General features: G+C 40.9%; 1 protein-coding gene across 1 annotated transcript; it reads left to right on the forward strand.

Moving 5' to 3' along the window:
- The first annotated feature begins 4,580 nt into the window (after positions 1-4,580).
- Positions 4,581-22,071, forward strand: LOC138772584 (uncharacterized). Its single transcript, XM_069953079.1, has 16 exons — positions 4,581-4,647; positions 5,651-5,763; positions 7,618-7,744; positions 9,022-9,123; positions 10,047-10,166; positions 11,240-11,315; positions 12,211-12,274; positions 13,657-13,742; positions 14,317-14,502; positions 16,243-16,290; positions 18,230-18,364; positions 19,374-19,438; positions 19,733-19,790; positions 20,781-20,844; positions 21,386-21,462; positions 21,854-22,071. The coding sequence occupies exons 2-16, from the start codon at positions 5,676-5,678 to the stop codon at positions 21,878-21,880; spliced, it is 1,323 nt and encodes a 440-aa protein (XP_069809180.1). The 5' UTR covers positions 4,581-4,647; positions 5,651-5,675; the 3' UTR covers positions 21,881-22,071.
- Positions 22,072-27,200: the final 5,129 nt, after the last annotated feature.

A 27,200-nucleotide genomic window follows, 5' to 3' on the forward strand; every position in this document is an offset into this window, starting at 1 on the left:
TTATATATGTGGTGATATTTATGCTGATATATGTGGTGATATCTATGGTGATATATGTGGGTATATATGTGGAGATATATGTGGTGATATATATGGTGATATATGTGGTGGTATTTATATGGTGATATATGTGGTGATATCTATGGTGATATATGTGGGTATATATGTGGTGATATATGTGGTGGTATATATATATGGTGATATATGTGGTGATATTTATGGTGATATATGTGGGGATATATGTGGAGATATATGTGGTGATATGTATGGTGATATACGTGGTTGTATATATGGTGATATATGTGGTGATGTGTATGGTGATATATGTAGTGATATACTTAGTGATATGTAAGGTGATATATGTGGTGATATATGTGGTTATATATGTGGGGATATGTATGGTGATATATGTGGTGATATGCATGGTGATATATGTGGTGATATGTATGGTCATATATAATGGGATATGTATGGTGATATATGTGGTGATATATGGAAATATATACGTGGTGATATGAATGGTGATATATGTGGTCATATATGTGGTCATATAAGTCAGTGCTTCTCAAACTGTGAGGCGGGCGATATGGTGATATATGTTGTGATATGCATGGTGATATATGATGTGATATGTATGGTGATATGTATGGTCATATATGTGGTGATATTTATGGTGATATATGTGGTAATATCTATGGTGATATATGTGGTGATATGTATGGTGATTTGTATAGTGATATATATGGTGATATGTATGGTGATATATTTGGTGATATTTATGGTGATATGTATAGTGATATTTAAGGTGATATATGTGGTGATATGTATACTGATACATGTGGTGTTATGAATGGTGATATATGTGTTGATGTATAAGGTGATATGTATGGTGATATATGTGGTGATATGTATGGTGAGATATGTGGTTATATGTATGGTGATAAATAATGTGATATATGTGGTGATATATATAGTGATATTTGTGGTGAGATGTATGGTGATTTATGTGGTGATATATGTGGTGATATTTATGGTGATATATGTAGTGATATGTATGGTGATATATAATGTGATATGTGGTGATTAGAGATGAGCAAACCTCGAGCATGCTCGAGTCGATCCGAACCCGAACTTTCGGCATTTGATTAGCGGTGGCTGCTGAACTTGGATAAAGCCCTAAGGCTATGTGGAAAACATGGATATAGTCATTGGCTGCATCCACGTTTTCCAGATTTATCCAAGTTCAGCAGCCACAACTAATCAAATGCCGAACGTTCGGGTTCTGATCGACTCGAACCTGAACCCGGTTCGCTCATCTCTAGTGGTGATATATATTTGTTGATATATGTGGTGATATGGATGGTGATATATGTGGTGATATGTATGTTGATATAAGTGGCGACATAAGTGGTGATATGTATTGTGATATATATGGTGATATAAGTGGTGATATATATGGTGATATAGGTGGGGATATATATGTTGTGATATGTATGGTGATATATGTTGTGATATGTATGGTGATATGTATGGTCATATGTGTGGTGATATTTATGGTGATATATTTGGTGATATGTATGGTGATTTGTATGGTCATATGTGTGGTGATATTTATGGTGATATATTTGGTGATATGTATGGTGATTTGTATGGTGAAATATGCGGTGATACCTATGGTGATATATGCGGGTATATATGTGGAGATACATGTGATGATATGTATGGTGATATATGTGGTGGTATATATATGGTGATATATGTGGTGATATGTATGGTGATATACAGTATGTGGGGATATATGTGGAGATATTTGTGGTGATATGTATGGTGATATGTATGGTGATATATGTGATGATATGTATAGTGATATATGTAGTGATATATATGCTGATATATGTGGTGATATAAATGGTGATATGTATGGTGATATATGTTGTGATATGCATGGTGATATATGTGGTGATATGTATGGTGATATGTATGGCTATATATGTGGTGATATATGTGGTGATATGTATGGTGATTTGTATGGTGATTTATACGGTGATATGTATGGTGATATCTAAGGTGATATTTATGGTGATATGTATAGTGATATATAAGGTGATATATGTGGTGATATGTTTACTGATACATGTAGTGTTATGAATGGTGATATATGTGGTGATGTATAAGGTGATATGTATGGCGATATATGTGGTTATATGTATGGGGATATATAATGTGATATATGTGGTGATATATAATGTGATATATGTGGTGATATATATAGTGATATATGTGGTGATATGTATGGTGATTTATGTGGTGATATATGTGGTAATATTTATGGTGATATATGTAGTGATATGTATGGTGATATATAATGTGATATGTGGTGATATATATGTGGTGATATGGATGGTGATATATGTGGTGATATGGATGGTGAAATGTATGGTGATATATGTGGCGACATAAGCGGTGATATATATTGTGATATATATGGTCATGTATGTGTTGATATAAGTGGTGATATATATGATGATATAAGTGGTGATATATATGGTGATTTGTATGGTGATATATGTTGTGATATGTATGTAATATATGTTTTTGTATGTATGTTATGTATCGTTATATATGTGGTGATATTTATGGTGATATATGTGGTGATATCTATGGTGATATATGTGGGTATATATGTGGAGATATATGTGGTGATATATATGGTGATATATGTGGTGGTATTTATATGGTGATATATGTGGTGATATCTATGGTGATATATGTGGGGATATATGTGGTGATATATGTGGTGGTATATATATATATGGTGATATATGTGGTGATATTTATGGTGATATATGTGGGGATATATGTGAAGATATATGTGGTGATATGTTTGGTGATATATGTGGTTGTATATATATGGTGATATATGTGGTGATGTTTATGGTGATATATGTAGTGATATATTTAGTGATATGTAAGGTGATATATGTGGTGATATATGTGGGGATATGTATGGTGATATATGTTGTGATATGCATGGTGATATATGTGGTGATATGTATGGTCATATATAATGGGATATGTATGGTGATATATGTGGTCATATATGTGGTGATATAAGTCAGTGCTTCTCAAACTGTGAGGCGGGCCTCACCAGTGTGGCGCCCCCTAGTTGTTAGTGAGGCCCAGCTGGGGAGCCAGTTTTCACAAAAGTGACTATGATCTGCACAGTCCTTTTTCTGTTTGTAAAAATCTCCATTTTAGCAACATTATTAACTTATTTTGTACTTGCTTTATTAGTATAGAGAGCTTGGGAGATGAGTGAAAGGTAGCCCTAGCATTATTTCCAGCTTTTAAATGGACTTTCACCACAGATAGTGAGGCCCAGGCGCCCTCTTGGTCAGTCTGGTGAGGCGCAAGCATTGCCTTGGTCTGTTGGGTGAGGCTCCAGTAGAAAAAGTTTGAGAAGTGCTGCTCTAGAAGAATGGCGCCATCTCCTGGAAGGGGCAAATCACCCGATTAACATCTATACCGATCATAAGAAGCTCCTGTATCTGCAGACGGCTCAGTGTATCAACCTAGACAAGCCAGGTGGTCATTCTTCTTCTCCAGATTCAACTTTGTCATCAACTTCCGTCCAGTGGAGAAGATCGTAAAAGCCGACGCTCTCTCACAGGCATCTGATGTCTTGGGACAAGAAGACTCTCTTTGTCATCCTCCCGAGTGTACGGTTCCGGTGGCTCCCTCAATTCTGCAGTGTCCCTCCTGGCAAGACTTATGTGCACCCTGCACTCAGGAGGAGAGTTCATAAATGGGGTCACTCTTTCCTGATTGCGAGTATCCCGGAGCCCATAAGATTTCCCACCACTACTTGTGGCCCAGTCTCTCCAAGGACGTCAAAAAATATGTGGCTTCTTGCACCTCCTGTGCCCAAACCAAGACCTCTCGCCTGAGACCAGTCGGTCTACTTCAGTCTTTGCTCGTTCCAGATCTCCCTTGGGCACATATTGCCATGAACTTTTTCACTGACCTTCCTCCTTCTGTAGGCAACACCACCATCTGGGTGGTTACAGACCGTTTTCCAAAATATCCCATTTTGTGCCCCTTCCCGCTCTGCCTTCTGGTCCTCATCTGGCCAACCTGTTCTTTGGCTGTCCGGTCATGATAGAAATTGTAATTTTCCAACAGCTGGAAGGCCAAAGGTTCCCCCATCCCTGCCATAGACCATTAGCGCTCACTTTGGTCTACCTCGAATGTATTAGCCTAGTCATGGCTACTTAGCTCACAGAGAACTATACCCATGAGGATAGATGGATGTTGGAGAAAGCTACAAAGGAAATTGCCATTATCTCTGTATGAAAGATGAATGATAGTCTGCCACTTAGTCCTATTTCATTGCCCCTTTTAAAATGGACAGAATGGCCAATATTAATCAAATATGGATAAAATTAGCATCAAATATAACAAAATGTTCCACAGGAACTGGCTTCTAAGACTTCCAGTGTTTGCCAACAGCTATTTAACTTGGCTACTATACAAAAAAGGAAGTATCCATAACGAAATCTAGGGCACTTCCTGGAGCGAGGCGGGTTGGTGGGTATATAAAGAGCAACCACCAAGCATCAGACCATCAGCATCATCTGACCAATTCAGGTAATAACATTCTACCCACTATTGGTATATACTATATATATATATATATATATATATATATATATGTATATATGTATATATATAAAATATTGCTGCATTATAGTTTGATGAGATATAACATGTCCTTTTTATTTTACTATTATTGTATGTATCTATTACATTATCTGTGTTATTAAATATCACACTTTCAGGGCAATGCTATACTGACTATAGTGTTATTGTATCAGTTTTTGGCATTATTGATAAATACTATTTCTGCCAAAATGATAAATAATTTATCCAATATTAAAAAGAATGTTTGATAACAGAATGACATATTCATAAGGTTATTATTAAGAATATAATTTTTTTTATTGTTTTTTTCATACCACTCAAGTTTTAACCCTTGCTACTGGAGTAGTCACATTTGGCTCAATGCAGTTGACTATACAGCTTTGCTGTATAGACTGGGGTGGGTTGATCAGAGTCATCTCATCATTAGAGGGTGGGCAAGTTAATAAAACCTCTACTGAATTGCTTAAATCTAATTGGAGATTCAGAGTTAGTCAAGGTCAGGGGTTTTCAACCGGAGATTGGCTAGCAAGATTGTCTCTCTCTGTTACACAGACACTACCCATTGATATGAATGGGCAATGTGTAATGCTTAAGGTCCCCTATGCTCCAGGGAAAAATATTGCTTATTGATCATTTTCCCCAAAGATTGCAGAAAATCAATGGGGGTCCAAGCAGTGTGGCACTATGTAATATGGTCAAGGGACCCTCCCGCTAAAGAGATAGCATACCCTTGACCTGTCCATTAACACATTTCAGCCTCTTATTTTGCTTCCTGATACGACTCCCTGCTGCTACAGTACATTAGGGGGTAACAGAATACACTCTTTTTATTCCTCTATTCACTATACCATTGATGTACATGTAATGTGACGGCTTCTCGTGGTCCCGTTTGACTTGCACTACAGGACCCGTTATAGATTATGCACTTTCAATGTCTTATGTTTTCCAGTGCTGCTGACCTTTACTAAACCAAAATGATCTTTCTGTGGGCATTCCTCGTGTTGGCAGTCGCCACAAGTTCGGTCAATTCACAGTGTTCATCCCCAAGTGCCAGCGATGGCGGTAAGCCTAATTCATTACCTAGCTTCTGCGCTATATCCCTCTAATCCAATTCAGATTCAGCCCTACACTCTCTGGGCCAGAGGCAGAGAGCACCCATCGGGGTAAATATTAAAGTGGGCCACTTACCTCCATTCCTTACCTACATTCCATATCCCTGCTCTCTACGTTATTTCTGCGCCATACTGTTAAGGCACCATTGAAGCTACATACTGAGCAGAAGGAGTACACTTTATGCCTTCTGCTCAGTGAATACAGCAAGCATCAATTTGTTAACATACTCAATACTGCCCCTTCCTGCCATTCCCTGACCAGCATCTTCCTAGTGACCAGCTGGGCCCTACAGTGTTGGGCTAGGTTCACACTACCGCTAATATATGCATGTAGCTTTGAGGTTGATGCGTTTGCTTATAAGTATACGCTATACGGCCACACAGTTCACACTACGTATGAACTTATGACCGGATCGTATACGGCGCCGTGAAAAATGAACAAGACCTTTGTTTGAGGACGGAAATGTTCCAACTCACGGCCGTGGATTTCCATGCGGTCCTGTACGAAGTACTTATTTCAGCAAAATTGAACTTGATTTTTCGATTCAAAAGGTTCTGTGAGTTTTATTGGGCTCGGCGAAGAATTCCAAGTAAATGCGTACGCATCCGACCGCATGCCGATTTTTCCCACGCCCCTAGTAGTTTCAGCCGCACATGTACGGCGGTGTAAGAACTGCGGACGGAATCGTACGCAGTGTGAACATAGCCTTATAGTAATCACTAGAGGCCGCATAGGTAGATACCCAATAGGAGTGGATAATAAAAAAAATTCTAATTCAGTCCTGTATATCTTAGACACAGAAAAATGAATAAGATACAGACCCACTACAGACATGAAAATAGTTAAAAGCAGCCCCCCCCCAACTGGCAAAAAAAACTTCCATAAAAATAATGAGGCTCTTGGTTACCACTTGAAAATGGCGTAAACTGCCCCACCACGTTACAGTGGCCTCATACCGGGGCAGTCCTACACTGTACTATGGCCTCTCCATGGCATGAAATACGCCTATGCTCTGGGCATGCAAGATCCGTCTTATACTGGCAAAAATAATTACACCACCTGGGTGGGATAGGTGGAGAGCATGACCAAGTAGAGGCAGCCACTCCCCCAACTGGAACACAGAAAAAAAGACAAATTTGGTCAGCTCTCCTAAAACACCATTCACACTAGGCAGGAGCACGTTGCTATGGCTGAAACAGCAAACACACAAAAACACTGAAAAATGCAACAGCTCACCGCAATGGCAAGATACAGACCCACCACAGACATGAAAATAGTTAAAAGCAGCCCCCCCCAACTGCCAAAAAAAACTTCCACAAAAATAATGAGGCTCTTGGTAACCATTTGAAAATGGTGTAAACTACCCCACACGTTACGGTGGCCTCATACAGGGGCCTCATACCTGTATATCTTAGCACTCCAGACTTTCATCAATGGAAATCTCTGACACGTCATAGATAAGCTGTCCATAAAATGTACCCCCATTAAAATTGATATTGGTGGGGGTAAGTATTACTAGCTTTCACCGATCCCCCACCATAGAGGCAGGTCTCCACTTATCTCCTGGTAACTGGTCTTGACACAAATCGGCCAATGACTTGCCATAACAGTGACCGACCTAATCCAGAGATTGGGTAGTTCCGTCATTCCCTTTGTGTTGAGACTAGCTACTAGGGCCGGTGGTGCTGGCGGATCGGTGAGGCCAGTAAAGCTTTTTTTTTATTTTCCTTAACCTGTTTTTTTATTATAAATATACTGATTTACTGATTTAATCGTGTACTTTTCTCTTGATGTCATTTGCAGATATTAGACAATCGTTTGAGAAACATTCTACGTACATTCTCAATTTCCAAGCTCCTTCCGTCCTGAAGCTTGACATTTTGGGATTGGTAACAGGCCTCCTGGGAAATGTAATAGGAGCTCTTAACCAGTAAGAACCATTACCAAGTTCTTTATTATGGGGTGAATAAAATGTTAAGATAAGATGCAGACAAACGTAAAACATTATCAATATGTTTTTTAATAAACTATCAGCAGGTTCGAGCATACAGACGTGCTGATAGTGCCGGTCTTCTGAAGTCTGTAAGGGCCCTATTACATGAAACGATTATCGTCCGTACTCAGACGATTACTGGCCCTTATGGCTGATAATAGTTTTGTGCAGTAGTTCATGCTGGAAGGCAACAATCAGCCGACACGCACGATCTTGACTGATCGTTGTCTTTCAGCATGTCCTACAAGCGACGGTCTGCTACAGTCAGCTATCTTCGATGGGCCACCCATATAAACATCTTCCCAGCAGCCCCCCATAGCTCCCCATGGTCCCCTCCCCGCTCCTGCCCACTCAATGTCTGTGCGTGTAATAGCACAGACAGCGAGCGGAGAACGAGGAGGAAATGAGCACTGATCTGACAGATCGGCGCTCGCTTCCTCGGAAGTATCAGGGCCGTGTAATAGGATCCTTAATCCCGCGATTTTGGTGAAATTCAATCCTATAACAATATGCTAATTTGATCCTTTGGAGCACTGGGTTTGTTCCTTGTCCCCTTCTCCCCCTTCCCAGATCACCATAGTTTTCTCTTAAAGGGATTCTGCCAGCTGCAATACACACTCCAAGCTGCTGCCACCGTAAGATAGCTGTTAGGTCAAGGAGGCACATGGTACTTTTTGCATTTTTACTTTTTGCTTCCTTTTTCATTTCCTATTACCAAAAAAAAAAAAAGTTTAAGAATACCCCTTTAATGAGGTTTTTGCCAAATGAAACCTATTTTCAACAGTCTAATAAAATTAACAAATAAAGATACCTTAAAAAAAAAAAAAAAAAAAAAACATTTCTATTGTCCTTCTGCTTCTGATCTGTTGTCTTCAATGACTCAACATGCTGTCTGATGTACATCCTGCAATGGAATTCCTGTTCTTTTGCGCACTCTAGCTGGATACTCAGCCACCTATATTTCCATCCCATCATATAGTAAAAAAAAAACCAAAAAAACATAGTAGACGTGAGATAAATATTAGTTCCTCAGAAGAAAAATGTTGGCATCTTCAAGGGGTTAAGAGATTGCTGACTGGTCATATGAAGCATCCAGCTATATGGGTATAAGCAGATGATATAGTAACTTAATTTCTAGTTGTTATCATCATAATACATCACTGGAATGTAACACATTTTGTTTGTTTAATTAACTTTCTTTTTTTTTTTTACAGATTTGTATTTGTTGGTTTTTCAGTTAAAACTGCCCAGATACGTAATGATGGGAATGGATGGATACTATCAACGGATTTAATTCTCATATCCAGATGTAGAGAGTATGTATCATTGCAAAAAAACTGTGTCCAGGTCAAGGGCTATAGGACCCAACTGTACAATCATCCTGTTGGGTTCCATTTCGGCTGTATATATATATATATATCAAATCACCTGGTATTAGAAAGTTATACAGATTTGTATCACCTTCTCTCCATGTCTGTGCTTCCAGTATTTATCAGCTGCTGTATGTCCTGCAGGAAGTGGTATATTCTTTCCAGTCTGACACAGTGCAGACTGTAATAGCATTGATCAGCATATGCAATCCAGTAACTGTGTACAGCCCAATGGATAGAAAAATTAAAAAAAAAGTATAGGGGTCAGAATAGAGCCGCTCCCACCAGAAACAGCTGCTCAGCATGTAATGGTAATAATACCTGTGTGATTGTGATAAGAACTACTATTCTATTCCAAATATGATAATGATGATTATTATAATTATGATAACTACGAGAAATTACATTATTCTGACACAGTAATGATATGTCTATATATATATATATATATATATATATATATATATATATATATATATTTATATAAAACATATAAGTAATAGTAAGTCTAATAATAAGTCTATGTAATGTTTAATAAGTAATAAAAAGTCTATGTAATGATATCTAAAAATAAGTAATAAGAAGTCTATGTAATATAATATATAACATAAGCAATAGTAAGTCTATGTAATAAATAACATAAGTAATAATAAGTCTTTGTAATATTATATATAACATATATAAGTAATAATAAGTCTACGTAATATAATAATATAATATATAACATAATTAATAATAAGTCTTTTTAATATTATATATAACATATATAAGTAATAATAAGTATATATATATATATATATATATATATATATATATATATATATATATATATCATATTTTCTGATTATCATTATTTATCTGTTTCCAAGGATTTCCGTGTTAAACCTCACCGCTTCGGTAAATGTCAATCTTGGATTTAAGTTAAAGGAAGGTTACGCCATTTGGGAATTGCTAGAAGAGACACTCGACATTAAACTGTTTTTAAATAAGTAAGTATATTGAGATGATGTGGATGATCGCCGCTTGTTTGCCATCTTCCTTGGGCATTGTAAAATGACTGGTACCAACAGGGAGTCACCTGATCATTGGCATCAATTTTTTCATATTGTGTCACTACCAGCTGCGTGGTATAAGGAGGTATTCACACCTTCACCGCAAACTGTACGTAGTACGGATGTTGTTCTGCAGAGTGGATCTTAGAGCTCCCCGTATCATGGTTAATTACGATGTTGGGAGCTCCGAGACTATTTGAAAGTTTGCGTTGGAGTACTGTCACAGCCACTCTGCAGAACACCATCTGTACTACGGACAGTTTGCAGATAACGTGTGAAAACGCCCTAACAGTCTTGTTACTCAATACTTTATATCTGTAGACTGTATATTTGTAGAAGTTCAGAAGTTCACACAACGTAAATTTTCAATAAATAACGGCCGTTGCAACACCGGCCGCTATATATTGAAAATTAAAATAACATTGTTTCCTATGGAATCCCGGACGGAGTGTATAAAACAGTATATAATCCATCTGGGATTCCATGCGGCCGCATAGAAACATAACATGTCAGTTTTGTGCAGCCGCTATTCATTGAACTGACAGTGCAGACAATGTAAAGTGCGGCTCAGGCCGCACTTTACATTGTCTGCTATGGTGATTTGGAATGCGGGCACACCCAAATGTGCCCGCATTCCAAATCAAAAGAAAAGAAGTTCATCTGGCCAGTACTGCCATACAGGCCAGGATGAAATTCACTGACCCTGGCCATTCTGTGACACGGCTGTGTCACAAAACGGCCGCTTTCATACCTTCTGTGATCCCAGCCTCAATGTGTACTGGCTTGAAAAACTGATTTCAACTGTATAAACAGCAGAGAAAATCAATAGAAGAAGATAGTTGGCAGCAGAAGACCACCTGGTCCATCTAGTCTGCCCTTTTAGTATTTCCCTTAGGAAAGGGATGAAATCATCTATGGAGACTGGCAAGATTAGCTGTCAGGCAAACAGGTGACAGGCTTAAAGTTTATTTGCTGTCAAAACTAATGATAATCACAATTTATTCTTACAGCCGAAGCGTATTGAACCTACTTGAGCAAGTTATTACAGCTATTCTAAAGCTAATCCTTGGACTATTGCGCGGGCTTGTAAGTATGTCTTTTATTAATAAATAAATGTAAAAAATATGATGAAGAGGTTCTGTTCTCCGATGTTTAGTAGGTAGTAGCAAGATGTCAGTGGCCTGTATAAAGAACATGGCCACTTTCTTCCAGAGACAGCATCACTCCTGTCTCCAGTTTGGGTGCAGGTATTGCAACTCAGTTCCATTGAAGTGAATGGAGCTTAATTGCAAACCACACCTGACCTGGAGACAAGAGTCATCTGCTCTCTAGAAGGAAGTGGCCAAGAAAGTGGCCATGTTTTGAAAAAATTTTTTAAATTAGATTTGATTTGACACTTTTTTTTTCCACTTCAACACTAATTCCGATAGTGTATTTTAACCAGAAATCTGCTTATTACTGATACAATCCCCCACAATGCCTATGCAGAAGCGCAGTATTTACTTATTCCGATCCCGTCGTGAAAAGGCATGTTGGCATGTTAGAGGAAATAAGGTCCATGAGTGACCACCGCAAAAAGTTGTATTGGTGGTGACTGAAGGGTTAATGTGTTGACTTTTTTTGGATGTCCGCCATTTTGAGGCCAAATAACAACTCATAGAGTCTGTTATTTCAAAATAACGGCTGTTATTTGGCCTCAAAATAATAGACGTCCAACAAGATGGCTGTTAAATGGCCAAAAAAAGAAAAAAAAAAGTGTGGGAACCTAGCCAAACACCTACAAAAACTCATTGCAGGATACATATCAGTTATAGCAGTTATACATATCACTGGATATTTCCTAAGAGAAACTCCAGCAATGAAACAGTTTCAAGGTTAAAATGTGCAAATCAAATGTAAATTTTTTAAATTTTCTTAGAGGACACGCTACTCTGTCTGCTTTTTAAGTTTATAAAAAATAATTTTTTCTTAACCCTACTAGATACTAACTCTTTGTCGTTTGACCATTGCACATCTAAATCTTCTGAACGAGTACAAATTAAGAGGTAAGTAGTGCTTCTTGATATGTACCTTAGGGTTATGTTTACGCGCTGTTAAATCAGTTTGTAAAATAAAAAAGGCCGCCAATGAGTGAAAAAATTGGCCAAATTGGCCAAAAATTGTGAAAAAATTGGCCATTTAGTTGTCTAGTAATGTGTTTATAGTTTACGCTATACAAGACTATAAATTACTGGCGCGTTTGAGCTGCCCGTGTGCCCTCATTCAATTTGATTATAATTTGATTAATGCTTTGTGCGAGCAGATGTAAATTATCATAAATACAGTGTGAGCAGAGTCCATGCCCCTTCCATGTGCAGCCGCACCCATGACACACACCACACCCGAGCCCTGTCTACCTTCTGTGAGTGAGACAAAAAAAAAAGGTTTGCACAAAAAGTTTTGATTCAGGAAAAATTTTAAAGGGGTTGTTCAAGCAAAATAGAAAAAATTAATTTAGGGGAGTGTTGCGCTGGACCCAGATGGGTGAGTAGTACTTGTCTATTATGTTTGAAGCACCCCCTTACCTAAGAGAGTTGTACAGACAACGCTAAACCATTAAACTTGGAGGGTTGTCCAGACAATACTAACCAACTAACCTTGGAGGGTTGTCCAGACAATACTAATTCACTAAGCTTGGAGGGTTGTCGTGACAGCACTAACCCACTACGAACCTTGAAGGGTTGTACAGATAATACTATCCCACTAACCTTGGAGGGTTGTCCAGACAATACTATACCACTAACCTTGGAGGGTTGTCCAGACTCTACTAACCCACAAAGCTTGGAGGGTTGTCCAGACAATACTAACCCACTAATCTTGGAGGGTTGTCCAGACAATACAAACCAATTAACTTTGGAGGGTTGTCCAGACTCTACTAACCCACTAAGCTTGGAGGGTTGTCCAGACTCTACTAACCAACTAACCTTGGAGGGTTGTCCAGACTCTACTAACCCACTAAGCTTGGAGGGTTGTCCAGACTCTACTAACCAACTAACCTTGGAGGGTTGTCCAGACTCTACTAACCAACTAACCTTGGAGGGTTGTCCAGACTCTACTAACCCACTAAGCTTGGAGGGTTGTCCAGACAATACTCACCCACTAACCTTGGTGTGTTGTCCAGACTCTACTAACCCACAAAGCTTGGAGGGTTGTGCTATTTGTAGGCACAACACTACATCACACAAGGGAAAAGGTACAGTCAGCTCCACAATCCATTCTCTGGGTGTGAGTATCCATACCCATATGCCTGACAAACAATTCATTGATGCGTAGAGCACTCCTGCAGTACCACTATAGACCAACGCATGCGCTCTACAGACCCTCTGAATTGTTAGCTAATACAATATTCACAACAAACCCCATTTACCGATTTGTTTCAATTTTGCAGAAATTCACTGGACAGGTTCTTCAGGATACAGCAGTCAATTTAATCAAATAACACAACAGCAAAGCAGCATTGTTGGAACAGTCCAAGTAAGTTTATTATCACGTCCATTTTATTTCATGACCAACTCCCGTTCACTTGAGCACCACCATGGCTACACCATGAATGGAGCCAACTGCTTCCGACTCCGGTCACTCTATAGTGTGAGAGCCAAACATTGATGGGGGTGCCGGATGTTGTCATCCCGCTGCTCAGTACCACCCTAGTTAGTTGACTGATCACATTTTTGTGGGGCCGATAAAATCACTAATATTGACCGGACTTATCTGGTTAAGGGCCATATAAACGATCAAGCACAGTAAATAAAAAAAAATCTATATAACCAGTTGATTTTAAGGCCACATTCAACACGAAAAGCTACAGTTTTGCCTGTTTGTTGTAAGCTATTTTTATACTAATTAGTTAAAAAAAAAAAAAAAAAAAAATCTGCCATTTTTTTTCATTTTACCACTAGTTTTATTATTTCGCCCATTTTTTTTTTTAACCCAAGATGGCGATTAATTTAACGGCCATTGAAAAAGCAAACAATGTTTTTTCTCTGGTGCACACTAACAAAGCAACACATTACTATAAGATATTCAGTTTCATCTCTCTGTTTTTTAGACTATTTTCACTAAGACCAGCTCCTCCCAGTCCAGCTCCTCCCAGTCCAGCTCCTCTCAGAAAACGATTATCTGGGATAAGATTGGATCCTACGAACTGGGACAAAATGAACTTCATCTCTTTAATATTCCCAACAACCTCCTTCTGGCTGTGATTGAAACACTCCAAGATGCTATTGATATTGAGGTAATGTCTCTAGAACAGATCACGTTTTCCATCTTTTGTCGAGATGGCGAATTTTTGAAGTTTTACATTTTTCAGACAATTTAAACAAAATGCTTTAACAATGTGCAAGGATGGGAAATATTCCATTGACCTATGTGCTCTGTGCTGGTTGGCGAGGCTCTTTACGTATAGCTTATTTCAGATACAAATCTATGGCCAAGATCATGTGATCGACTCTATGTTATCTTAGATTGTTCTGCCTCCTTTCTACGATCACCTAGGGCACCTTTTAGAGTTACCTAGAAGTATTACAATATGCTATTTTTTGTGCCAAAACCAGGCGTAGATCCAACAGGAAAGAGAAGTACAAGTCACCCCGTAATATTTTCCATCCTATCTGGATCCACTTCTGGCTTTGGCACAAAAACTGCAATGTGTGATTCCGCATCTGGAAGCTAAATGCTATAGGTTCAGTAGGAGGCATTTCATTCTATTAAAGGAGAAGTCTGGCAGATTATAAAATCTGTCAGCCGGCAGTGGCAGGGGGGGAATTGATTACAAGTACTAACTTACCTCTCCCTGTGCCCGTGGTGATGGGTGGGACCGGCCTTGGGACCCTACCAGAAGGAAAAGTCCTGTTTCAGCTGATGGACTGGTCAATCAGCCTATAAGTGGTTGGAGCGTCCTGGCCCAGTCACTGATTGGCTGAGTGGCCAGTCCACCAGCCGAGTTGTGAAATGTCAGGCCTGAGTTAGGCTATGTTCACACAACGTAAGAGACCGACCGTTCCGTGACCTGTCCGGTCTTTGAAAAGATCATCCTGGCCGGTACTGCAGTACCGGCCGGATGATCTTTGGCGCCGCAGAGTTCTGATGCAGGCGCATCCTTGCGTGCCCACATCACAACTCCCTACTGCACACTATGGAGCGAGCGGCATGGTTTTCTGCGGCTGCTATTCAATGAATAGCGCCCACAGAAAACTAACATGTCAGTCGTTTGCGGCGCCGCTAGGGATCACGGCCAGAGCGTATGCTATGGGTATACGCTCCGTCCGGGATTCCTAAGACGCCCAGCTAACGTATATTTTCATAATAAATATTGTACAACGGCCGTGGGTTTTACAAAAATATACGTTGTGTGAACATAGCCTAAAAATGTTTTTACTCTTTATTATATACTTAAAAAAAAAAAAGTTAAACTTTTTATTTTAATTGCTTTGCATCGCCATATTTTGACACCTTAGGCTTCCTCAAGAGTTCACATTTTTATCATATAAAAAAATAAGAAAATCGGGGAAATGTTGAAAACTTAATTTTACTTTACTTAATTTTTTTCCCACTTATTTAGTCCTTATACAGGACATTTTTTTTTTTTTTTGCTTAGAGAGTTTCCACTGCAATACTGCTGTAAACTATGACAGGTTGTAATAGCAGATCTTACATAGCATCGCATCATACCTCAGGATGTTATAACAAGTAATCGACCATCCTGATAGTTGCAGTACAAGTAAAACACATGATTTCTATTGATGACAGTATCTTAAAAGTATAATAATTAGCACTGGACTGATCTCCGATGCCAGCTAGTGATGGTGAGCGTTGGCTGCTGACAGCACATGTACATCATGGGTCCAGATTGCTGGATTCCATTGCTCCCATCATTCATCGGTACAGACGTCATGACTGGAGTTCATTTAAAACCAGTGATAAAATAATACTGCTCTTTAACCACCTGAAATAAATGTGTTTTATTGGTTTACAGTTGTTCCTATCCAAAGAACTCTATTTACTTCAAGGTTGGGCCAGCTCCGTAAGTACTTACCTGTTTTTACTATCTTGTACATTCCCTTATGAAACCTGCATGACTCCTATACAACATGAAATTGTATAGCTTACTTTAGTGTTACTGTTGTTTGTAAAAGAAAACGATTGACAGGTCACATGTCAGAAGTTACGATCATTTGGGGCATCAACTGATATAGCCGGGAGAAGTTCTTGGCAGCTTCACTGCCTGACTCAGTGCTTGTTCTGATTAAATACAGAAGATGGGCTCCATCATAAGTTTATGGAGTCCGGATCCTTCAGTAAAAGAGATTGAACATTTATCTGGGGTAACACTATTCCCGATAACATCTAGAGACTGATGGAGGTCAACACTGAGACACTGACTGATCAAAACTTTTGACCTATATGACCTGTTAGAATATAAATGACAGTGACTCTTTGGACTAAGTTCACACTGCCGTTTTGCTGTCCCTTTAACATATCTGCTTCATGGGTAAAAAAAAACTGATGCAGTGGTATGCCAACTGCCAGGATCTGTTTTACATTGACTAACATAAAAAGAAACAAAAACAAATCAAAATAGATCAGTTTGAACCTACACCTACCCTAACACAGTGTACCTACACCTACCCTAACGCAGTGTGAACCTACACCTACCCTAATGCAGTGTACCTACACCTACCCTAATGCAGTGTGAACCTATACCTACCCTAACGCAGTGTACCTACACCTACCCTAACGCAGTGTGAACCTACACCTACCCTAACACAGTGTACCTACACCTACCCTAATGCAGTGTGAACCTATACCTACCCTAACGCAGTGTGAACCTACACCTACCCTAATGCAGTGTGAACCTATACCTACCCTTACGCAGTGTGAACCTATACATACCCCAACGCAGTGTGAACCTACACCTACCCTAACGCAATGTGAACCTACACCTACCCTAACGCAGTGTGAACCTACACCTACCCTAACGCAGTGTGAAAATATACCTACCCTATCGCAGTGTGAACCTACACCTACTCTAATGCAGTGTGAACCTACACCTACCCTAACATAGTGTGAACCTACACCTACCCTAATGCAGTGTGAACCTACACCTACCCTAACACAGTGTACCTACACCTACCCTAACACAGTGTGAACCTATACTTACCCTAACACAGTGTGAACCTACACCTACCCTAACGCATTGTGAACCTATACCTTCCCTAACACAGTGTACCTACACCTACCCTAACACAGTGTGAACCTACACCTACCCTAACGCATTGTGAACCTATACCTTCCCTAACACAGTGTACCTACACCTACCCTAACGCAGTGTGAACCTACACCTACCCTAACGCAGTGTGAACGTACACCTACCCTAACGCAGTGTGAACGTACACCTACCCTAACGCAGTGTGAACCTACACCTACCCTAACGCAGAGTGAACCTACACCTACCCTTACGCAGTGTGAGCCTACACCTACCCTAATGCAGTGTGAACCTACACCTACCCTAATGCAGTGTGAACCTACACCTACCCTGATGCAGTGTGAACCTACACCTACTCTAACGCAGTATAAACGTACACCTACCCGAACGCAGTGTGAACCTGCACCTACCCTAATGCAGTGTGAACCTAGACCTACCCTAATGCAGTGTGAACCTAGACCTACCCTAATGCAGTGTGAACCTAGACCTACCCTAATGCAGTGTGAACCTAGACCTACCCTAACTAAACGATCAGCTGATTGAAGGGGCTGTTGCACTTTTAGTGTTTACATTTCAGACACTTGAATACAAACAATAAATAAATACAACCAAATAGAGTAAACAAAGGGAAATGATTAAATTCCATTTTTTCATTGAGTCATCTACTGCGGATCTTCAAGAATTATTCTTTTCTTTTCTTAACTTGAATGGAGAGTGACATCCATTTGTGTCTTCTTTTTTTTTTTTTTTTTTGCAGTATAACGGTCTAAGTGTCAGAATAAGAATTAAGAGTGTGAAGAGGTGTGCATTTAAAGAAGATGGAGCCCATCTGGAGCTTTTACTGGCAGTTTCACTCCTTGAGAACAGCAATGTCATCCTCAACGCTGAAGCTGTAAGTATAAATTATCATGAGCTAAATACGTGTTTTCGCTATGAATGAAATAAACTATTCTGCTATCTAAAGTTTTTATTTACATTAGAATAAAATGGTCAAAATGGGTGATCTAGTCACCGTTTAAGTGTCTGGTTATATTGTATAATATCGACACCAGGCTTGCTGAGGAGTTGGTCGGTCATGTCAGAATTTTTCCAACTGTGTAAGTTGACAAAGTCTGAGTGGACAGACCACGACATTTAGAATAGATTTAAAGGGGTAGTCTTGGAAAAAAGACTGGGAGGGTAAGGGGTGGTAGGAAAATAATGTGTACATTACAGTGATACTTACCCATCACGGTGCCCACGCAGCCCCGCATCACTGCTCATGGCATTGGTCACCCACTGGTCTCCTGTCAATCCCAGTTATAAGACATCACATCCCTGCTCATCCAATCAGGGACTTAGGCGGGGACACCTCTGCAGTCACTGACTGGCTAAGCAGGTTCTTCCTGTGGGGTCATTACAATATAAGAACCAAAGATACAGGAAACCACCTGGTGACGGTAGCACTGTGGCTGCAGGAGAACCAGGACAGGTAAGTATCAATAGATTAATATGTTTCCACCACCCGCTGCCCTACTTGTTTTTTTTTTCTTTAAGTTTACCTGGGGTACCCCTATAATAGCCACATCATAGTGTCATAGCTAATAGCATTTTGGAGTCTTAAGGCGCTATGTCTCTTTTGATTGACAGCTGAAGAGAAATGTGCGCTTCCATGCACTTCCTCCTGGCTGTGCCATTTCATGAATTTTTAATTATGCTTTTTATAAGACAAAATTGTGATATATTTTAAGATAAATATCTCCCTGAAATTAATTTGCCTCCACAAACATCAGTCATATAGGATTTACTCCTAGAAAGCCTACATACGATACCATTTCAATAATAGTTACCAGAAACTGCTTGATAGTCGTGCAGTAGTATTATGGTGAAGTCACAGTTCTGAACTCTTTGTCTCCACACAGGCTCTAGTCCTGGTAGCACTGACTCATCATGAACATGGATACTTTGGCTTGTCCGTCAATTTAAAGTAAGATCATGTCATTATAAATTGTAAAGTATAACTAAAAATGTAAAAAGAAAATACTCAATGGGGGAGATTTATCAAAGGGTGTAAAATTTAGACTGGTGCAAACTGGCCACAGCAACCAATCACAGCTCAGCTTCCAGCTCTGGTGAAAGGAAAAAAAGGAGCTGTGATTGGTTGCTGTGGCCAGTTTGCACCAGTCTAAATTTTACACCCTTTGATAAATCTCCCCCAATAACTTCATATTCAAGAAAACATGGCTGCTTTCTTACTCTACCTTCATCTCTTCCCATCTAGTGCTAACGTGAACATTGTATTGTCCATTTTGGAGAACAACTGTGAATGCGGAAATCCAGTAAGTACACAAGCTCTTTCCCCTCATATGGTTTATTACTTAAAGTGTAGCTGTCATTTTAAACAACTTTGCAGAAATCAATAGTACCAATGATTATAGAAACTTTGTAACAGGTTTTATTAGGCCAAAGAGCTTCCTTCTCTACTGACAAGGCTGTTTTCCAGCCCCCACTTGTTACCTGTTGCAGAGAAGCAAAGTGAAGATTTGTTTGCTGTGTCCGTTATAACCTATGGAAGGGGGATGAGTGAGCAGGGAGAAGAGAGAACCAGCCTGGGCAGATTGCAGTATAGCAGCCAGAACAGCACAACATCCTGCATTCTTACCTCAACAAGTTCCCAGACCAGCACAGAGTAGTGTGACCTGTAAATCCAGCATTTTCTGTAGCCAGAAAGTCTCAAATCTGCAGGGCTGGTTCTCTCCTTTCCCTTCTCACTCATCCCCCTTGGCCCCCTCTCCCTCCATAGGTTATAATAGGCACAGCAAACCCATCTTCACTTAGCTCCTCTATAATGTAGCAGACTTTGCCTTCATAATAAACAGATAAGAAGTGAGGTGTGAGGGAGGGGGGAGGCTGGAAAACAGCCTTGTCTGTAAAGAAGGAAGCTCTTTTGCCTAATAAAGAAGGTGCTTAATTACTACTCAGTGTGGAATACCTCTTTCCATGCCAATCTGAAGAACAGGAGGAAGATCCACTTAACAAGTAAAAGAAATTGAAATGGTTTTGTGGAGTAAGGAAGGAAGCTATTTTCTATTTGTAGGTGGTCAAACGCTTCAGACAACTATCCCTCTTAATCCCCCATAGACACGTATGCTTGACTTAACTAGGCAAATAGTCAATTGGGCGGTCCTACTTAGTGATTGACAGCTATTGGTGTATAAGTGTGCATATTAGAGTGCCACATGACTACGGATACCACTGAGCAATCAAACTATATTAAGAATACTGCTTGCTCCAGACTTAGTTTTTTTTATACTATTTTTCATTTCTAGGCCATAAGCTGGTTGCAAACCTATATTGGATTGAACTTAAACGTCTTCTTAGGAGAGTTTAACTGTGAGTATGATTGTTTTGCCTAAGAAAAAGTATTGGATTAAAGGGGTTCTCCAGTATTTGGAAATTGTTAGGCTATCCTCAGGATTTTACTACAGAATTCAAGCAATTCGCTAGTATTTAAAAAATTGATGGGTTATATTCAGGGTTCTACAATAGAATTAAAGGGATTCTCCAGTATTTAGTAACTGATGGGCCTTTCTCAGGGTTCTACTATGGAGTTAAAGGGATTCTCCAGTATTTAGAAACTGATGGGCTATCCTCAGGGTTCTACTATAGAATTAAAAGGGGTCTCCAGCCTTAAGAAATAAATGGGCTATCCTCAGGATTCTACTATACAATTAAAAGCGGTCTCCAGCCTTAAGAGATAAATGGGCCATCCTCAGGATCCTCAGGATTGTACTATATAAAGGGGTTCACCAGTCTTTAGAAATTGATGGGCTATCCTCAGGTTTCTACTGTAAAATTACCTTTTTTTACATGTCCTGAAACAATGGAAATTCTAACACTAAACTACTATGAACTTCCCTGTATTCTGCTCCAGGTCTTACAAGAAGGCTTTTACCACTACCAAGACTTGTTGGCCAGCCTGGAAAAACCGGACAATGTGTATCTAATGTGGTAAGTTAAGCCTCTGCTTTGCTAGCCAATGGGATGTTGAGTGGAAACACATGCTTATGGGCACATCCATATGAGCCTACACTAGAATATTAAGGCCGTCGTATAATGATGATTATCTGTCAAATCAATGGGAATCATTACTGGGCATACGCTGAAGAGGCCATTCTACAGGGAGGGGGAGGCTGAGCGGCGAGCTTCAGCTATTGTTTCCTCTTCTGGTCACCTTTTGCTGTAATTCTGTACAGATTACTTTACAGCAGATTCTTTCATATGACCACATACAGAACAGGACGTCTCTTCATAGGATGTATCCTGCACATGCTGTATTACCTTAGCAGTTTGACAGTAACCGCACACAGGTCTTATAATCTCATTTATTCTATTTCTATAGGATTACTGCAAGTGTGTAGAGAAATAAACTACCAAGACGACCAGACAAAGATCCCAGCGTCCATCTTTCTAAATGTCATTCACGTAGTTTTCTGCCGCCTTTCGTCCTTTTCTCGCTCGCATAGACATTTCTGAGTAACCAATCATCGTAAGGCTTCAACACGCTCCAGTATGATCTGCCTGTAGAGGATCTATGTCAATAAATTAGCACAATGCAAATCACAGTCTCTGGTGCCTGTTTTTTTCCTATCAGACTATTATACACGTAAAAGAGAACTAAACATGGCTGACAATGGGGTGGAAACACGTGGTATGGCTTCGCCATGTGTAAGGGGCCGGAAACATTATGGCCGCACATCTAGCGGTTCTCTCAAGATGGATGTCTCTAACATATGCCATTATATGCACAGTGACCTATGCCACTCATAGGATAACATATACAGTGGTGCCTTGGATTACGAGCATTTGGTTCTAGGACCGCGCTTGTAATCCAAATCCACTCTTAAACCAAAGCAGATTTTCCCATAATAAATCACTGATATGCAGACAATTGGTTCCACACCCCCAAAATAATAATTTTTTATTGTAAATAACATGTAAAACAAATGAAACAAACATTTAGAAACAGCTGAATATGTGATATTATAAGTTTAGCAATAAGAATGTGGAGTATAATGTATAGTAAGTGCATAAACCTGAAAAAAACAGCAGCAGTTTGTAGATACAGGATGGAGCTGCAGATCCCCATAATGCAGTAGCGTAGTACAACAGGCTAGAATTACCTCCACAGTCCTGTCCCCTGATGCAGGCCCCAGCCTGAAGTAAATCTGCTATGATTTGGAAGGTGAGGGAGACTTCCCGGGTCAGAGTACAGGGCTGTAGACCCCGCTATGCAGACCATGCCCCTCCTCCACTGCCCCTCCCACCCAGTACAGTGAGCTCTTAAACCAAGTCACAATTTTGAAAATCTGTGCGCTCTTTTTGCAAAACACTTTTAATCCAAGGTACCACTGCATACATATATTTTTTGTCTGATACCTCTGCATGGGATGGTGCAGTAATCTAAACCATTATATGCCAACGTGACCGAGACCAAAAGGACACCCTTATGGCCAGGGCAGTTTCTAGCCATTTTGGCTACAGGGCGGATCCCCATGTATGCAGTTACCCCCCCCCCCCCAGCATCCCCATGTGTGCAGTCACCCCCCCCCCCCCCAGCATCCCCGTGTGCATTTATCACCCCCCCCCCCAGCATCCCCATGTGTGCAGTTATCACCCCCCCCCCAGCATCCCCATGTGTGCCATAACCCCCCACCCCCCAGCGTCCTGTGTGCAGTTACCCTCCCCCCCTCCTATTTATCATACTGATTGCAGAATACTGGGAAAGCTGGGTGACCCTGATAATACTAAAGTATAGGATGGCGGGAAACTGGATGACCTCATTATACTGCAAGATAATGCTGGTAAAACTGGGTGACCTCCATACCCTTTCCCAATGTAACCTTCAGGGCCTAGTGAACAGTATACAGAGAGGGGATCCTATATTATACAGTACAACCCCCCCCCCCCCCCCCAACACACACACTCCAAGTACTGTTCAGAGCCTGGTGCCCATAAAGAACCCCCACCCCTCTGCATATATGGGCTCCAGGCCCTGAACAGTACATGGAGTGGGGGAGGGGTCCTGTATCCTGTATACTTTATCCCCTGTACACTGCTCACTAGGGCCTGTACAGTACATGAAGAGGCAGTACATGAAGGGGGGGATACTGTATACTTTTCAGGCCCCGCCCCCGCGACCCGCCCACTTTCGGCCGCAATCAGAATTTTTTTTTTACTGCTCTTACTATGCTCGGATTATGCTGGCAAGGTACTAGAAATGGCCCTGCTTAAGGCCACCAATATGGATACTGGAAATCCAAGCCCAAACCCTGAAAACAACCCGTAAGCATTACCCCTCTTCTACCACTTTTTCACAATGGTGCACAGTGGTGGAAGAGTTGGGTGCAGCTTTTAAAATATGGATCACAAACTAATATTACCCCTAACAATGTTGCTGTCCCCTCTCGAGGCTGTAGGGAGCGATGTAATGGAGGATAGATGATTCCCATATACCATGTGCTTTAGGATTTAGTGGATTAGGCCCTTGGGTGCCTAGAGACAAATACGGTCCTGACCAGCAGGTATATGATCACTTAGTGTACAGCATAAGATAGGTAGCATGACTGTAGAGAAGCCGCTATGGTCAGGCAGCAATTCTACCTAGATTACTGTAGAGTACATGACTGCTTGTGGTTTACCTCAGTCCTCTGCACACCTCCTGGAATCTGCTTTCTCCTTCGGCCATCACTGCAATGCCACCTCTGTCCACCAGGGTGCATGTGGCTGCTTTCTGTGAATTCAGAGTCAGTGGGGGAGATTTATCAAACATGGAGTAAAGTGACACTGGCTCAGTTGCCCCTAGCAACCAATCAGATTCCACCTTTCATTCCTCACAGACTCTTTGGAAAATGAAAGGTGGAATCTGATTGGTTGCTAGGGGCAACTGAGCCAGTCTCACTTTACATCATGTTTGATAAATCTCCCAGTGTGTCTCTAACTGTTTCTGCCTTCTCTTCAAAGCGGCGCCGCGCTACTATGCCCTGTTTCCCTGTGCACATGGCGCTATAGAGCCAGTTTCTCTCTGGTTATCATAGGATGCATTTTTCCCTTGATATATCCCAAATCCAGATGCCATGACTAAGAGCCAGGTTGGCTCGAAACGCGTCAGCTGTTTCTTCTAATGAAGTTTCTACAATAAAATTTAAGATTTTATATGAGCTGAAGGAATCCTGTTGCTTTTCTTTGCTATGGACACCGCGGCATCCAGGGGCTATAACCTTTGTGCTCAACAAACAATCATCTGAGAGGGCATGAGCGCACAAGACTGGGTGCTGACCACTCCTCTTCTTGTCTACTGTTTCTGCCTTCTGCCTATCCAGTTTTACCTGCTCCTATTTAAAGGGTTTTTTTTTTCTTTCCAATCAACTAATATCAGAAAGTTATACAGAATTGTAATTTACTTCTATTAAAAAAAAAATTTCAAGTCTTCACACACTTATCAGCTGCTGTATGTACTGCAGGAAGTGGTGTGTTCTTTCCAGTCTGACAAAGTGCTCTCTGCTGACATCTCTGGCCGAGACAGGAACTCTGTCTCGTTTTTTCTATTAATCCCCATAGAAAACCTCTCCTGCTGTGGACAGTTCCTGTCTCGGCCAGAGATGTCAGCAGAGAGCACTTTGTCAGACTGAAAATAAAACATTTTCCTGCATGACATGTAGTAGCTTATAAGTATTAGAAGACTTGAGATTTTTTAATAGAAGTAAATTAGAAATCTATATAACTTTCTGACACCAGTGATTTGAAAGAAAAAGATTTTCGCTGGACAACCCCTTTAACCCCTAGACGACCCTGGATGTACAGTTACGCCATGGAAGTCTGTCACCAGACAACCCTGGATGTAACTGTACATCCTGGGTGTTTCTCCCGCTATGCCGCTACACAGCAGATGGGGGCTGGCTGCAATCAGCAGCCGGCACCTCACTGTTAATGACACGCTGCAGCCACACACTACAACTATTCCTGTAAAAAGAAGCACTTACATGGCCCTGTAGATTCGGTATCCCGGTGTAACAGTGAGGGGTTGCTGGGTGTTATGGTGCAACAGGGGCCTAACTGGAACCTACTTGTCACGGTGGGGTCCGAGGGTGTTATGGTGGCCCGGCCTCTCACAGGAGATGCAAAGTAATATGTACCTTGAAGTAAGCAATGTCCACACACTTGTAGGATGAAAGCAATAAGACACTTTACTTGAGGTAAAACTTTGGTACAGTTCATACAGTGGCATAAGGTGGCAATATGCAGTCAGGATGATCCAACACCAGGAGTTAATGGTGAGATCTGTGGTAGCTTTCAGTTTAGTGATGGGGTTCTGAGGCAGCTAATAACTCTCTGATCCTCTCAGTTCTTCTATCTTTATGAGCAGCTTACTGAGGAATAGGTTAGGCAGAGCTGAGGGTCTCACATACACTCGGGCCTGTGCAGAAGGTCTCTGGAGCAGGGTGGACCTTATGACTGAAGGTTTCTGAATTGCAGAAATTAGAGGAAGATATCTCAGCAGCTTGAACTGGAGTGGGACACTTCGGTAAACTGGTAAGTTCAGAGAAGTCTTCTGGCATTTGGGGATTCTATCCAGTAGATCACTTACTCTTACACTGGTCCCAAACAGAAGATCCAGGCTCCTCTACCAAAGGGATCTAGTAGTTGTGGGAGTAAAGATGCTGCTTTGCTTCTCTTCTAATTCCCAGACCTGAAGGTGGACTGAGAATAGTGGTCACTTCACCTGGCAAAGCCAGACACACTACACACTACCCTGGTCCTAACCAGGGAATCTCACTTCTTCCAGAAGAAGGGTGGAGTTGGGGCATATGATATCTCTTGGCCCAATCAGAGGGGTTCTGTCTTGTGACCAAGGATACAAGGCTTACCTCACAGCTCTCTTGTTAACTCTTGATATACAGACAAGAAATACACAAGCACATGTTAGAACATGGATGTGGCTGAGCTGAGATAGCTAACAAACAAAATGGAGGGCTCTACAGAAGCTTCTGCAGTAAAATACACCACACCACAGAGTCAAACATAGGGACACCTCATTCTACCTTACTTTGGGCAGAAATTAGTTGCTCTGGGTTACCACATAGATAGAAAACTGAAAGTGCTAGAGCTCTTAGAAGGGGAGGAGGGAAAAACGAAAACACGAAGATCAAAATTTGCGGGGTCCACTGGGTCATTTTGGGCCTGGTCCTCAAAGGGTTAAACTCCCTCTGTCTGTTGTCCTCCTTGCCTGAGCATTGTTGAACCCTTGCTGACTACCCTCGCTCTGGTGCCTCCACTTCCACTGTCTTGTCTTTTGGGAACAGCTGCTCACGCCGGGGGCCATGCTTGTGGAGCAAACTGGTGTCTACCAGCTGTATAACTCCAGCTTCTTCATCCTGGAGCGGGATATAAGGTGAAGACCTAGAAGGGACTAAGACTCCGCTCCTTGGTATAGCCCAAACCTAAACCAATAGGGTACCACATCCGCTGAATTTTACAAGTCTACATTTCCCTACCAGCAAAACCTGATGCTCATCACAGTCCTCCAAGCTCTTTAGACCCTCTTCAGTAGAGACTTTATGGCTATGTTCACACTGTGTACGAATCCGTATGCATTTCGTACGGCGCCGTACATGTGCGGCTGAAACTACGGGCGTGCGAACATTCGATGTGCGGCCGGATGTGCACGCAATGTGTACGCAATGCGAACG

The sequence above is a fragment of the Dendropsophus ebraccatus genome, chromosome 14 (assembly GCF_027789765.1).
Source record: "Dendropsophus ebraccatus isolate aDenEbr1 chromosome 14, aDenEbr1.pat, whole genome shotgun sequence".
Classification (NCBI taxonomy): domain Eukaryota; kingdom Metazoa; phylum Chordata; class Amphibia; order Anura; family Hylidae; genus Dendropsophus; species Dendropsophus ebraccatus.